We start from the raw sequence: 14717 nt of genomic DNA on the forward strand, positions 1-14717 counted from the left end.
ATATAGTTATGCAAAACCAAATTGTGCTTGAGGGCTTGACAATTACTAAAAAGCTTTCTCTAGGCTTATTTAATTTCTCCCCTTATATTTCTCTACTTTCATTTCTAGGTGTCTAACTTTTGGCAAACCAAGCACTTAAAAATATCTTTTCTCCTGTAATTTTGGCATATTCACTGAAATAGTTTATTTTCTCCCTTCACACGTAGCAAGCACTTTTTTTTAGTGATTAATTTCTAATGATAATATTGTGATAAGGCAGTCTTTCTACCTTCTTTCAGTAACTAGGAACATTATTAGATTTAATACCACATGTTTTAAATTCTAAACTTTACCATTGTTTTGTCTTTTAAATGGTCATGGGTGATGGTGACACTCGACCAATTTTTATTTTCATAACCTACAGATTTATTTTTGGCACAACTATTTCTGTTAGGAAACTTATGTAGAGGGCAGGAAAATGGCACTTAGATCCATTGGTGCACATATTTCCCCAAAACAAATAAGAAATGGGTTTGTTTTATGTTCATAGCTTATATACTATAGTACAAGTTAAGTTTTCAAATTCATAGTGTGACTTACTTGTTTCCGTAAGCAAAGTTATATGTAAATTGTCTCTCAGTGCTTCTAGTAATCTTGCTTTTGTCTTGGTATTGGAATTTTAGACCAATATAATTTGCCAGGAATCCTTTGTATGCTAAACATAACTACACAGAAAATATGAAAAAAAGATCAGTAACAATATCTTACCATTAAATTGTTTGTAGCAATTCAAATTAATTCAGTCCAATCCAATAAATAACTATTCAGCATTTTCCAGACAAAATGTATTGGAACACAGAGAAAGGAATGATTAATTTCAGTCAATTAGGAGCAGAAGAATTGGGAAAGATTTTCCAGAAGAGGAAGCGGGCTTGAAGTGACCTTATAATTAATGATTAATTGTTTATTGTTTTCTTAGATATGGTTTCCTTAAAAAATGGAAATAATTCACTCCGTATAGTCATGGAGCCATGTTAGATTTAAGTCAGGCTCTAACTAAACTTTAGAGTGAATTTAAAAGTCCATTACACAGAGAGGGAGAAGAGAGATAAATATTCAGGTGGATTAATTGGGATGTGAACACAGCTGAGCATTTAGAGATGATGAATGTCACCGTAAAATAGTAATTAAGTATCAGCTTAATGTTCCACAACACCTTAAGCATGCCGAATATATTTAGAATTTAGAACTTTAGAATATAGGTCACAATTTGAAAATTTCAAAACAAAAGACAGAGTAAATCTATGAGTGCTAGTCTTAAATACCTATCCTAAACCTGCCATCTCCTCCGCTCAGGATTCTCCTTCACTATTCCCTGATTCATACTCAGGATCACTCTATGAAGCTATCCATTTTTGTTTCTTCTTAAATAACGAAGGAATTTTGAGGAGATTACACACATTTGTTTTAGTATTTAAACTTGTGTGCAAATAATTTTTTCTGAAATTACGAGATAAAGCAGAATACAGGTACATGGTACTACATACTTTTTTAGTTTCTTTTTTTGAGAATCAGCAGAAGAGGAAATCGCAAACACTCAGAATGTGAACTGCAGTGCCTGTCCAATGTGACATGATTTCATATGACAAGCACTTTTCCCTATCTTAAAATTTCATGAAATTTTATTACCAAGGTATTTCACAGATTTAATTAGCATATCATTTTGTTAAGCTTACCTGATTATAAGGAAATAATAAAATGTCTCCATATGGTAGTCTGTTTGGTTTAACATCTGCTGAGTCAAAAAGAACAGCTGGGTTTTTCAGGGAATAACGACCACAGTAAGCATCAGTTTCAGCTGTCTTCTGCCCTCTATTAATATGTTTCTACAGAAACAATCATATTTCAAGTGAAAACATGATTTATTGTCCTGCTTTATTCCCCAAAATCTCCACCCTGGTCATTCAAGTTCCTACTCAGATCCCACTGCTTCCCAGACTACTTTAACTTGAAATGTTCTCTCTCTTCTGGGAAATTCTAAAGCTCTCATCCTGTACCGCTCATTTGGATCCATAATCATATATACTCCCTAGTCATTGTATTTGACTATTTCCCAGGTCCTATCTTTCTCCTTATTTTATCAACTCCTTAAGGATATTTATTCATTCCTTCCACAAATATTTATTGTGCCCACTGTGTGCCAGGTTTTTATTTGCTTGTTCATTTGTTTGTTTTTTGTTTAATCTTTAGGGTTCAAATGGTGAAGAACACTATTCCTATACACAGGAGCCCGCCAGTTTGGGACAAAGGAACCAAAGATTATAATACCAAGGCTGAAGAGACCTCTAACTCACATAAAAGCATCAAGATGACTCAGAGGAAGTGACAAGTGAGAGGTCTGTAAAGATGAACAGGAGTTATTTGAAAGGAAAAAGGGGCCAACAGGCTTCAGAGAGGGTAAAATATGTGCGTAGCAGCAGAGACATGACAGAGTGGTGCTGGGAAATGCAAATAGTCAAGGTACGGTAGTGCACAGAATGTGTGTCGTGATGACGATGGGAGATGCAGTAGGAAAGGAGTATGACGTAAATTACTCGTGCAATTCCGCTGCTAGTACCACCTTCAGGAGAGTAGAAGTGGAATACATGTATATTTATTAAATTAAGTTGAAAAGGTAGCCCATTAAATGGAAAGATTTCACCCTTTTTTTCACTAATAAATCTGCTCGTATAAAGCATCGTGTGATATATATTTTTAAGGATTCATATTTATTCCTAGGGTATTGATCTGAAATGAATAACTAATCTATACATATATTTTACTCTTACGGTATTTAATTGGAAATGGTGAATATCTGACTTTCTCAAATCTTCAAGTGAGATTTAGGTAGGTAACTGTATTTTTAATTTTCTTTACTGTACATCAAAGAAAAATCTTTATATCTCACCAAAAAAGAAACAATGACTAGGCATTGTATAATTTACCAGATGATGATCTAAAAAAGCAAGGGAAGCAATTTACTGCATAACGCCTTACTACAAATTGTATTCTCTGAAGCCAGTGAGGAAAAAGAATGTACTCTGCATCCAAGTGAAGAAAATAAACAAAGAAAAAACCTATAGATCTTACATTTCTTCCTCTTGCCCACTTTCTACTGATCGGCAAAATTCATATGTAGTAGAAATACTGCTTTCACAAATGAATCATTTTATAATGCAAGGAGATGCTAGAACAGACCTTACCAGTAATACACAACAAAATTATTTTTGCAATTTGACTTTGAACGATAAAGGCATTAATGCTAGTTCAAAAAAGATACAAAATTCCAAACATTTACATGATTTCTTATTTGGTCATTTTCACAGTTCATTAAACATTCCATACCAGGTTAAAATCAGTTTCATAATCTCTGAAGTATTTCACAACAAACCCTTCTTCAAAATTTGCAATTTGTGGTGGACATTTAGCGGTAACCATTTCTTCCACAGCTGCCTGAAACTAAATTAACAATACGAACTTTAGTAACTTCTTTTTCATGAACAGTTTGGACATTAGTAATTTTACTACTAATTCTACCAATTAGTTATAATAGAACATTTGCATAAGATAATTTCCCATATTTTAGCCATAACTACGAGGTCATTTTCTAAATAATTTTAAGTTAATATGTGATAAGTTTAGTGTCCAATAACTTTTTCAAGAGTTTTATTTTAGAATGACAGTAGTTACATCCAAGTGGCTAATCTTAGCTTACTTAGTTATTACATAAGGTAGACAGATTGGTTTAGTAGTCTTTTAAAGATGGCAATGAGGCAAACCTAAATGAACTAACACATAATTAAACAGATTCCAAATGAAGTTTTCCCAATTAACTCAGGATTAACTAGAAAAAACTATACATTCCAATGCACTCTGTTTTTCAGAAGAAGAGATACAGACACTGTAAGCATGCATTTATGATTATTTTAAAAATAATGAATAATCCTGGATAAAACAGGAATCAGTGCGCACTCACGAGGGCTCCTATAATTTCCACATCTACTTCTCTGGCAAAACACAGACATAACTGGTGTTTAGAATTAAGGACTTCAGACAGTGTATGATCATTAATCATCAAACAAATATGAACTTAAACTCACTGTACAGAGTTGTCAAAATTCAGTTATTCAAGCAAACATTCTTTCTTTGTGAATAGCTACCCCATATAGAGATAAACTGGATCCTGTTGGCACAGACCTAAGAACTCCCCTTTCCTTCCCTGTCTTTGTGATGTTTCCTCCCTTCTCTGCTCACTATGGGTTGGTTCCAACCCACCATGCCAAGTAGAAGAGTGTATTACTACTTCCTAAGTGGTTTTCTTTTTTTAAATTTTTTTTTTAAAGATTGGCACCTGGGCTAACAACTATTGCCAATCTTTTTTTTTTTTTTCTGCTTTATCTCCCCAAACCCCCCCTGTACACAGCTGTATAACTTAGTTGCAGGTCCTTCTAGTTGTGGGATGTGGGACGCCGCCTCAACGTGGCCTGACGAGCAGTGCCATGTCCGCGCCCAGGATCCGAACCCTGGACGGCTGCAGTGGAGCGCGCAAACTTAACCACTCAGCCACGGAGCCAGCCCCTAAGTGGTTTTCTTAATAGAAAGGTGACACTTAAATGGCTTTCTGTTTAAAAAATTAACATAGAGCTTACTTCAGCTTCTGATGACCAAAGGGTAAGAGGTTTAGAATTGATCCCTTCCCATTTCAGTGTGAATGTGTCCAAACTGGGTTTTCCTTTGGTTTGTTCTGTAATATCCAGTGTGACATTGTTCCCTTCAAATACTTCATAACCGAGCAGATCAAAGTCTCCTGCAATAAAGTACTAATCAGAATTTAAAGAAGTAAACTAATAATATGTCAATATATCCATAATAGACATTCAAATTTATGAGAATTGGCTTTATTTGGAGTTGTAATATCCCAGAAAAAGAATGAATGGAGAAGATGCAGACCCTTGAATTTGAGCAGATTTCTCCATAGCAGAAACAACAAAATAGTAGATAAAGTGCTCTTTGTTTAAGGTTCTGTTTCCATGGCTTAAAAGGAATTATTAATAAGATAAACAGAAGGTATTGGGACCGTGAGGTAAAGATCAATGGGCAGCAGGATATTCCAAAAATTCTTTTCGTTTTGTTCCACTACCATTATCTTACTCTAAAGGGGTAGGCTGGGATATTGCAATTTTCTTTAGATATGAACAGAGTACAAAGCTGAATTTCAGGAAATAGCCCCAGGATTTTAGGTCTGTTTATATAATCTCATTTTGAGAGAAATAGCCCTTGTCCTCAGATTGTCTCTTTCTTTGGGAGGTTGCTTTACCAGTAGAATTCCATTGACCTCTGTTGGGTAAAGTCTGAGAATGTGCCCAGTTATGATTTTGGTACCATATTTCTTAAGGTCTCTGGTGAAGCCTTAAAATTTCTCTCATCTGTAAAAGTATTCCTGGGAGAACAAGAATAACCATATCTTCATTTTTATAGCATTTCGACAATCTAATCTTTTGGAAATTTCTAGAATTTTGATTCATATTAAACAAAGTTCTTCACCCTCCACTCAACAATCAGATTAACAATCTCATAAAATGAGACATAAACAACGAAGCAACATTTTACTTATAAAAGAACTAGAAAATAATGATTCTAGTTCATGAGCTAGATATCTCAAATACCCAAACTGGTGGCTAAACTTGACTTTAAGACTTGAAAATGTAAAACATTAATAGGGAGTTAATAGCTATTACTTGAAAAGGGCAGAGAAGTCAAATAGTTCTGGAAAATGTCGCATTAAACACAGGTGAACAGCTTTTGTTTTGTTTTGCTCTTTTCTCACTGCAGGACTCCTCAGAAATTTTAATATTCTAATGAGCTCCATCAATCTTCAGGGAGTATGTGGTACGTAGCGTTTCCCACGGTGGATTTGACCACAGAATCCTTTCATCACGCAAGATCTGGCCAGACTAGAGTCTCTTCAGCAATACTGATTCACTTAAATTCCATTTCCAGAATTAATATCTTCACTAATTTTGCTAAGTATAAAGTAGGCTGTGACAGTCATAGTGCATTTGTAATAGATATAGTATATTTCTCATGCACTGGAGTTGTACATTCCTTGAAATACAGCCAAAATTTAAATTACAATAGAAAAAAATTAACCACTTAATTTCTATTTCTCCTAAACTTGATCAAGGCTATGAATGCAATTCTTCTCCTGTCATTTTGTGGAGCTTTTACCTTTCTCGGGGGGTTGGACAGTATACAAATTTGTTTCCTAGGAAAACTGTACAGAAGAGCAAAACGAAATACGTGCTTACCTCTAGTTGACACAAAGGTTACCAGGTAAACATAGCTTTGGGGGTTTTGTGTTCTTATTACTTGAACTGTGTCCGGTTTTATAGACCAGAGGTCATTTAAGGCTGATTGCAGTATGAAGTCTGAAGCATCAGCAGGTAGCAAGACTTTTGGATGAATTAAAAAAATTAAAGTCATATGATTAGGGGCTTTAATAAAAAAAAAGAAGAAGAAGCAGTGTTGAAATCTTTCTGCACTACCGCAGCCAGCACTGATGTCTTATACTTGAATTTTTTAAAGCAACTATAGTCTGTACCACATAAGTTATCACTTAATGAAACTGTGTTCCAAAGTTGATTCAAGTTCAATAATACTGACTGCTTAAGTGGACTGTGATCTTTTGAGAAAAGGGTGCATATTTTATTGCTTTAATAGTCCCATAGTAATATGCGTTGCATTTGGCAAACACAAAGCACTCATCAATATTTGCTTATTGAAACAGTTAACAGAAATAGCAAAAATTATTTTTTTCAGAATTTATTATAAAGTATAGAAATACAATGGTTATTAACAGATAAATTCATGTCTCATAGGTTTATGGCTCCATTTGAGAAATTGAAAGAAATATCTACTTCTCTGTAATGATGAATTTAATTCCTATTAGCTTAACTTACGCTTGTGAATCACAGATATATAAAATCCTTATGTGCATTTAGATATAAAGTTATCATGATCCTTACAGAAGAAAATGATAGTATATATCAGAAAGTTGTTCTTATTGATGCCGTTTTCTATCCCAGTCTGAAGGGTTTTCTTTATATTTTTTTGCTTCCTTTTCTAGCGTACTATTAAAACTATACCAGACAGTAGAATTTGACTAGAGCAAACAATTTTTTATAATTTCATCTATACGTGAAGAGAAATAAAATCTCCCTTATCTTTTACCACTCACCAGTTTTTTCCATGTTATAGATTAATCTATATTGGTAAAGTGAACATGAATTAGCTTCCACACATGGGCTGGTTACCGTGAGCTTCTGCACTTCATTAATTGCATTACTTGTTTCCCAGTTTTCCAATGTTATAACCTATTTTCCAAATAAAAAACAACATATCTCTACTATGTAGAAAATACATTTTAAAAGTATTATAATTCAGCTATTCAATGTCTTTTTATTGACCAATTTTACTGCAAATGATAAAATATTTTGAAGTTTGTCTTCTCAAATAATAGCCTCGTTAGTTTATAATACAGATACTCCAATTCACAATTCAATAATTTTCCATGACTGCTTTTCCCCAAAACAGCATCTCATCCAGTAAAATTAAGAGCCAAACAGGGCTCCTATCTTTGAACATTCACTTTCTATCAGGTGGATCTATAATCACAGCAAACCTGTACTTCCTGGACCACTGTTGACCGGGATTGGAGAAGCTGTTCTTCATTTATTGCATCCTCTGTCTGCTGTTCAGTATAAACATTTCTATACTGGTACAATCCAACATCAACAAAAGCACTTAGTCTATACTCCTGCAGCAAGATTTCAACGTAATATCTGGAAAATAGAGGAATTAATGAATACAACTATTTTCTCTAGAACACTTGTCCTGAATTTTTTCAATGAATCAAATTTCAACACTATATAAAATATATGGCTGTTAAATGATTTATATTGTGGGATTCCTGATTTTAAATATTAAAATATTAAGTTTCACAGTGGTTTGCTAAAATAATGAATTATGTAAGACATCTACATTAGAGATAGCGAGTTGTTCCCATTCATGACTAACTCATTCAGTTTTGTCAATAAATATTTATTGAAAAAGATACTAACCCCTATCCTCAAGGAGTTTAAAATAAAATTACATTGTAGATTATAATACAAACTCCCTGGCATAAAACAGAGGACATGCAGAGGTTAAATACTTTAAGGTGTGAGAAACTGACAGGCAAACTTAAGACATATTATGTATTTTGTATCTGAGTGGTTATATGTGTCAGGGATGAAAACTTTTCCTCTCATGTTCCTTAAATATTGGCTCCCCTTCTAATTTAGGAAATAAAATATTGCCTCAGGAAATTTTTACTGATTAGATTGACTATGGCCCTCCAACAAGCTGAATGGGATTCACATCTTATATTTGGAATTCTTGATTCCTGAGGCCCCCTGTCTATCATCCAACAGCCTATCCAGGATAAGGTGTTACTGACCAGTTGTTACAGTTGAGTGCAAAGCTACTGCTTTCCTACCTAAATCCATCAATATCACCATTGCTGCCATCTTCAGAGAGGCCAGCTGGGAGTTCCTCTAAATTGCGTCACATCTTTTGTATATGGAGAGTAAGTATCTACAGCTCGTGGAAGACTGAATGAGAGACATTTACTGCCTCTCATCTATCTAGGAAGATGGGGCTTTGAGTCATCTCCCTCATAGAACTGATATTTGAAGATTACATCACACTCTTGGTCGCCCCGAGAACCTGTTTGCCAGCTCTGCCAAATGGAAGTGGCCAAAGCTAATTAAGGAGTAGGACTCAAAGAAGAACCATTAAATTCTATATCCTTACTGGCAGCTTAAAAATATTTCTGAGGCACTTTCTATGTGCTAGACATTAAGCTGAGCACTTTACAGACGCTTATATTTAATTTTCACAAAATCCTATAAAATATATATTATTATTCTCTTTGTTCCTATGAATAACAGAAACTAAGGGAGTTTTAAAAATTGAAAGATTATTTAAAAGTTAGTAACTGAGGTAGGATTCAAAGTAGAAGGGGGTGACCCAAGAAGCATGCACATGGGGCTATATCACCTGAGTAGAATGAACTGGCAATATCAGCTACCTTTGGAAAGGCCCCAGGGACCACTATGCAATAAACCAGCTACAGTGGCCTCAGTTTCAGAATTCACAGCCATTATTGTAAGTGCAGTGTGTGAATTCCAAGCTAGTTTTTCAAGAGTACAGATATCAGGCAGCTGATGTATTACCAGTCACTTTCATGCAAGCCCTGTGCTTCTGCCAAGTAGGTAAATCGAACTCATTTTCCAAGGCCAAGGGAAAACCTGAAGATGTACTGACACAATAGCAGCAGGGATTAATTAGGTACTCCATTTACCCTGAATTGGTCCAGTGATCTTGGTTAAAAAAGAAAATGTTTAACTATACAAAGATGTAACAGTAGAAGGAGCAGGAGGAAAAGAATGGAATGCCGTCCCCATATCGTTATTACTAAGACCTCAGTGAGAACACTACGTGTGATTGCTCTCAGGTACCGTTGATCCCAACCCTCTCTGTCCACCTCCACCAAATCTTCATGGTGCTGCCTATAAGCATAATCTCATTAATATCTGGAAGGCTGGTGTGGTAGAATATTAAAAAAAACCTCCTCCCATCAAGAAGTGAAGTCTATTTCTTTCCCCCCTAAATCTAGGTTTGGCCTTTTGCTTTGGCCAACAGAATATTGGCAAATGTGACACAAGCAGTCTTAAAAAGTAGAAGTGCATTGGGAATTGCCCTATTTTCTGCTGGGAACCCATTCACCAACGTGACGAGCCTGGCTGAGCCTCCTGGAAGATGAGAGACCATGTGAAGTGGGATGCCCCAGATATCTAAGTTCCAACCATGCCAGCTGAGGCTCCAGATATGTGAGTGAGGCCATCCTAGACCATCAAGGCCCAACAAAAGTAGTCAGGACCAAAAGAACTGCCCAGCCAATCACAAAATTGGGTTGCTTTAAGCTACTAAATTTGGGGGAGTTTATTTTTTTTTAAAGATTGGCACCTGAGCAAACAACTGTTGCCAACCTTCTTTTTATTTTCCCTGTTTTTTCCTCCCCAAATCCCCCCAGTAATTAGTTGTATATTTTAGGTGTGGGTCCTTCTAGTTGTGGCATGTGGGATGCCGCCTCAACATGGCCTAACGAGTGGTGCCATGTCCGTGCCCAAGATCCGAACCCTGGGCTGCCGAAGCGGAACGCAATAATTTAACCACTCAGCAACGGGGCCGGCCCAGGGGGGAGTTCCTTATGCAGCAAAACCTAGCAGATATAAACAATAAATGGAAGCTAATCTCAATGAATTTTTGACGCTCTCCATGTAACTTAGCTATTTTAAATATATCATGTCTTTTATCTCCCTGTTTTCTAGTAATCCTGAATGGCTTTTTAAATGAGATTATTGCTATTTGAATGACACCCTCATTTTCTCCCTAGAATTGACCTTTAAGCACTAAATGATGTACTCCTTAAGGGCAGAGAGTGTATTTTAATATCATTTATTTTAAATTTCCAGTACCTGGCCAAGGGACTGGAATAAATCAGTGAATATTAAATACATATTAACTGTGGCACCAATCCATGTGGTTCTGTGATTGTTCTCTAGTAATATTCAAGAGCTCAGGTAGAAGCAGAGAAATTAGATGGCTGGATTAACCAAAGGTCCTAGTAGAAACTAAAAACAGGATTAAGTAAATTTCACAAAATTATAATTTCTTCAACAGGGTTAATTTAGATTTCAAATTGCCCTTGTTAGCTGAATGCCAGTATTCTTGAAACTGTAGAAACAAAATTTAATAAAATTATAGAGAATGACCAATTATAAATTAAGCCAATAAACTAATAGCACATCCACCAATAAAACAAATTAAAAATATTTTAGATATAAACTTATAGTTTTTAAACATCACATAACAATTTAAAGAAAAGAAAAAACCTTACTCTTTTCCTTTCTGAAGATGAACATCATCTGATCTTTGTGTTGGACTGGTAAAATAATTATTGGCGTTGGAAGAATGATATGCAATCCTCACCTTATCCCAAAAAGAAAGACAGAGAGAGAGAGAGAAGAGAGAGAGAAAGAGAGAGGAGAACTTATTAATAAACCTTTTCAGCATTTATTTACTTATCATTTACTATTTCTGTCAGTCTTAGAATGTTTATGAATAGAAAAATGCAAAATTACTTCATATTTTTCTTCTAAGATCTGTTATCCATGATGAACTAGAATTTTTAAAAATTCTCAAAGCTCGCTTCATTGCTTCCACCCTTCACTAACGTCAGCACCACTATACAATGAATACCCACAGACCACAGCTTTTCCACAGTTAGAGCTGCGACGGAAGACAGATACACACCAAAAGGAAGGGTATTATTGTTAAACAAAATATTCTTTTGCTCTGCAGATAACTTTGAGGGATTTAATCAAAATGAAATCATTAAAAAGATGCCAAACATAACTAAATGAGTCTGCATACTAGGATGGGAAGACTTGGGGCACCCCTTTGGAATGACTAAACCATCTTTGGAGGAAACGTGCTGAAAAGCTAGGAATTCATCTATTATAGGCAGCAGTTTAAACCTTTTCATCCAGCTGGGAGGCAACCTGGCCATTTATATTAGGTCATAAAAAGTTCTTTTGATTTGATCTATTAGTTTCACATTTATGAAATTGTCCTAAAGAAATAATACAAAATACAAAATAATTTAATGAACAAAAATGTTCAACAGAATATTATAGTCATAAAAAATCAGAAGTAAATTAAAACTTATCAGTATGGAGAAAGTTATCTAAGTTTAGCAAACACATGCAATAACATACTATTTAGTCATTAGAAAATGGTGTTAGATAAATTATTTAATAAGATGTGGAAATACCAATATGTGACAAAAAATGACTATGAAATTGGATGTATGATCCCATTTACATGGAAAACAAAATCAAGACATAAGGAGATACAGACTTTAATTTCATGACTAAGTAATAGTGAAATAGATCTAGTAGGGTAGTGAACTATTTTCACTCTTTTCCAAATTTCCTACGTGTGGTTATAATTCTCTCATAATAAAAATAGTCTTCAATCTGAAAGGAAACATATGTATTTTCTCCCTGCTAGAGAAAATTTAGATATGAGAAAGCATTTTCTTTTAGGCCATAAGTTTTCTATGACAACTTTATAGTTCATATCACATGTGTTGAAATAGCCAAGACCCTAACCGCATGAAAATGTATCTCATAAATTCTTTAACATATTCATTAGTTTTGGTTTAGAATAAATGAGACACATATGAAGGTTATCATATTGTTTCTATAATATCAAATAGTATTCTGTGGCTTCCCTACCTTATCTTCTGGAATTCCAGTCTGGCTGAAATAAATAGCGTAACGGTCATCACCTCTGATGTAGAATCTATAAACATCAGAATCTGGAGCCACCAAAAATCCACTGAAGCGCGCAACGAATGAGTCTTGCTCCATGGGCCAAATATAGGATGCTGAATCTACCCAGCTGGCACCCATGTACCCTGGAGTTTTTTCATTGTATTCAAGAATCTCTTCAAGACGTACTGGCCGGCTATTGTTCCATACCTCAAGCTTCAGGCCTCTCCCACCTGAACAAAACAAAATAAAAGATTCCTTTCAGCAGAATTTTGATGCAGTGTCTCAAAGGCCTTCTACTTGGCTGGTGGTTATAGATATTCTATTTCTGTTCACATTTTTAGAGCATGTGTGTAAATAAAACTATTATACATACTCCTACATGTACCTGTATCCAGAGGATAGAGTGCTATTGAGACAGTCTACAATTTGTTTATTATTATGTCACATATCTGAACTTCAGGTTCTACATGTGTCAAATGGGAATAGTATTACTATACGCATGGTTGCTATGGGGATTAGAGTTCATACATATATGTAAAACACCCGTAACTTAGTGTTTTACTTTAGATAATAATAATTACCTATGATATAACTGATGTTGCTTTATAGAGTTGAGACTCAAAACTTCAAGATTCACACCATTTGATTACAAAACTTTTGCTCTGATTATTCTAACAAAAGTTATTCAATTAATGGCTTACAACTAATCAACGAACAGACACTATTGGCCTTAAGATTTCTGTCAATATTTGTTTTTCACATTACTTCTGCTCCAGGATTTCATCCCCTTATTGGACAGAACTGGAGAGAGAATATTCTCATTCAGGTATACCTACACTTAACAGTGTAAATCCTGTGAGTAGGTTTTTTCCTTATAATAAGGGAACCATCTCAGCTTTTTTTTCTTCCTTAAATACAACAATCAGGCTCACACCTTCCTCCAGCAGCCTTAAGCTTGTCTGGAGTGTCTGGATCTAGAAAATAATGGCTCCTTCTCTTCAGCTGGGTTTGGTTGGAGAAAAGCTTGAGCACTTGAACATTTTGCAGCAGCACTGTTCTCTGATATATACAATTTTCTTTAAAGTTATCAACTACAAATATCAAAATTCTCTTCTTAAACTGGTCATTTTTTTCTAATATCATTCAAAATGAGGAAATTTAAGAGGCTGATAAGCAGAATTTATTTGGCTTCAAATATCAACCAATGATACAATCATAAACCGATTTCATTGTGTGCACAAGATATGAGATACACACCCCACTCAAACACATGCACAGCACTTCAGTGGCATCAGTAGCAATATCAGTGCCATCAGCTACACTTGCACTGGGCCACAGGTGAGAGTCTGAAAAGCATTCTGAGTTCCATTTCTCTCATCCCCTGTTATCACTCCTAAATCATTCTATGCAAGTAAAGATTGAACTTCTGCCATTTATTTTTTAACCAGGAAAATACATCTTTTAAATGTCCATGTAGCCTGTAATAACAGTTAGCGATCATCCTTTACTTTGAAATGAAGGCAGCATTGTACTCGATCAATAGAGACGCGCTGTTTCCAGTCGGGTGCCTGAGGAATTTAGGCTGGGTTTACCTCCACTTGTGAAGACTTGATGCAACTATTTTAGTACAAGTATTTCCTAATCCAGAAAGTAGAAAGAAAAAAACTGGGAAGACATTTATTATAATTCTCACTGCAAGTTCTAAAAGGTTCAAATAATATTTTTTGTTATAACTGTTATGGGCTGAAATTTTGTGTCCCCCAAAACTCATAGATTGAAACCTAATGCCCAATGTGATGTTATTAGGAGGTGGGGCTTTTGGAAGGTGATTAGCTCACGAGAATGAAGCCTTTATTTTTTTTTATTTTTTTTTTTTTAAGATTTTATTTTTTCCTTTTTTCTCCCCAAAGCCCCCCGGTACATAGTTGTGTATTCTTCGTTGTGGGTTCTTCTAGTTGTGGCATGTGGGACGCTGCCTCAGTGTGGTCTGACGAGCAGTGCCACGTCCGCGCCCAGGATTCGAACCAACGAAACACTGGGCCGCCTACAGCAGAGCGCGCGAACTTAACCACTCGGCCACGGGGCCAGCCCCGAGAATGAAGCCTTTAAACACGAGATTAGTGGCCCTTATAAAAGAGATCCCACAGAGCTCTCTAGCCCTGAGAAGGTGCCATCCATGAGGAAGCAGGTCCTCACCAGACAACCAATCTGCTGGTACCACGATCTTAGACTTCCCACCTTCTTTGTTGTTTATAA

General features: G+C 35.5%; 1 protein-coding gene across 1 annotated transcript in view; it reads right to left on the reverse strand.

Moving 5' to 3' along the window:
* PKHD1L1 (PKHD1 like 1) overlaps positions 1-14717 on the reverse strand; it is a 150669-nt gene that overhangs the window by 107325 nt on the left and 28627 nt on the right. Inside the window, exons 13-21 of the mRNA XM_046642192.1 lie at positions 12423-12691; positions 11021-11112; positions 7700-7859; positions 7256-7391; positions 6327-6470; positions 4668-4825; positions 3364-3477; positions 1716-1865; positions 580-704 (exon numbers count right to left, since the gene is read on the reverse strand). Coding sequence (XP_046498148.1) covers positions 580-704; positions 1716-1865; positions 3364-3477; positions 4668-4825; positions 6327-6470; positions 7256-7391; positions 7700-7859; positions 11021-11112; positions 12423-12691 — 1348 coding nt within the window. The remainder of the gene's footprint in view (positions 1-579; positions 705-1715; positions 1866-3363; positions 3478-4667; positions 4826-6326; positions 6471-7255; positions 7392-7699; positions 7860-11020; positions 11113-12422; positions 12692-14717) is intronic.

The sequence above is a fragment of the Equus quagga genome, chromosome 16, assembly GCF_021613505.1.
Source record: "Equus quagga isolate Etosha38 chromosome 16, UCLA_HA_Equagga_1.0, whole genome shotgun sequence".
Classification (NCBI taxonomy): domain Eukaryota; kingdom Metazoa; phylum Chordata; class Mammalia; order Perissodactyla; family Equidae; genus Equus; species Equus quagga.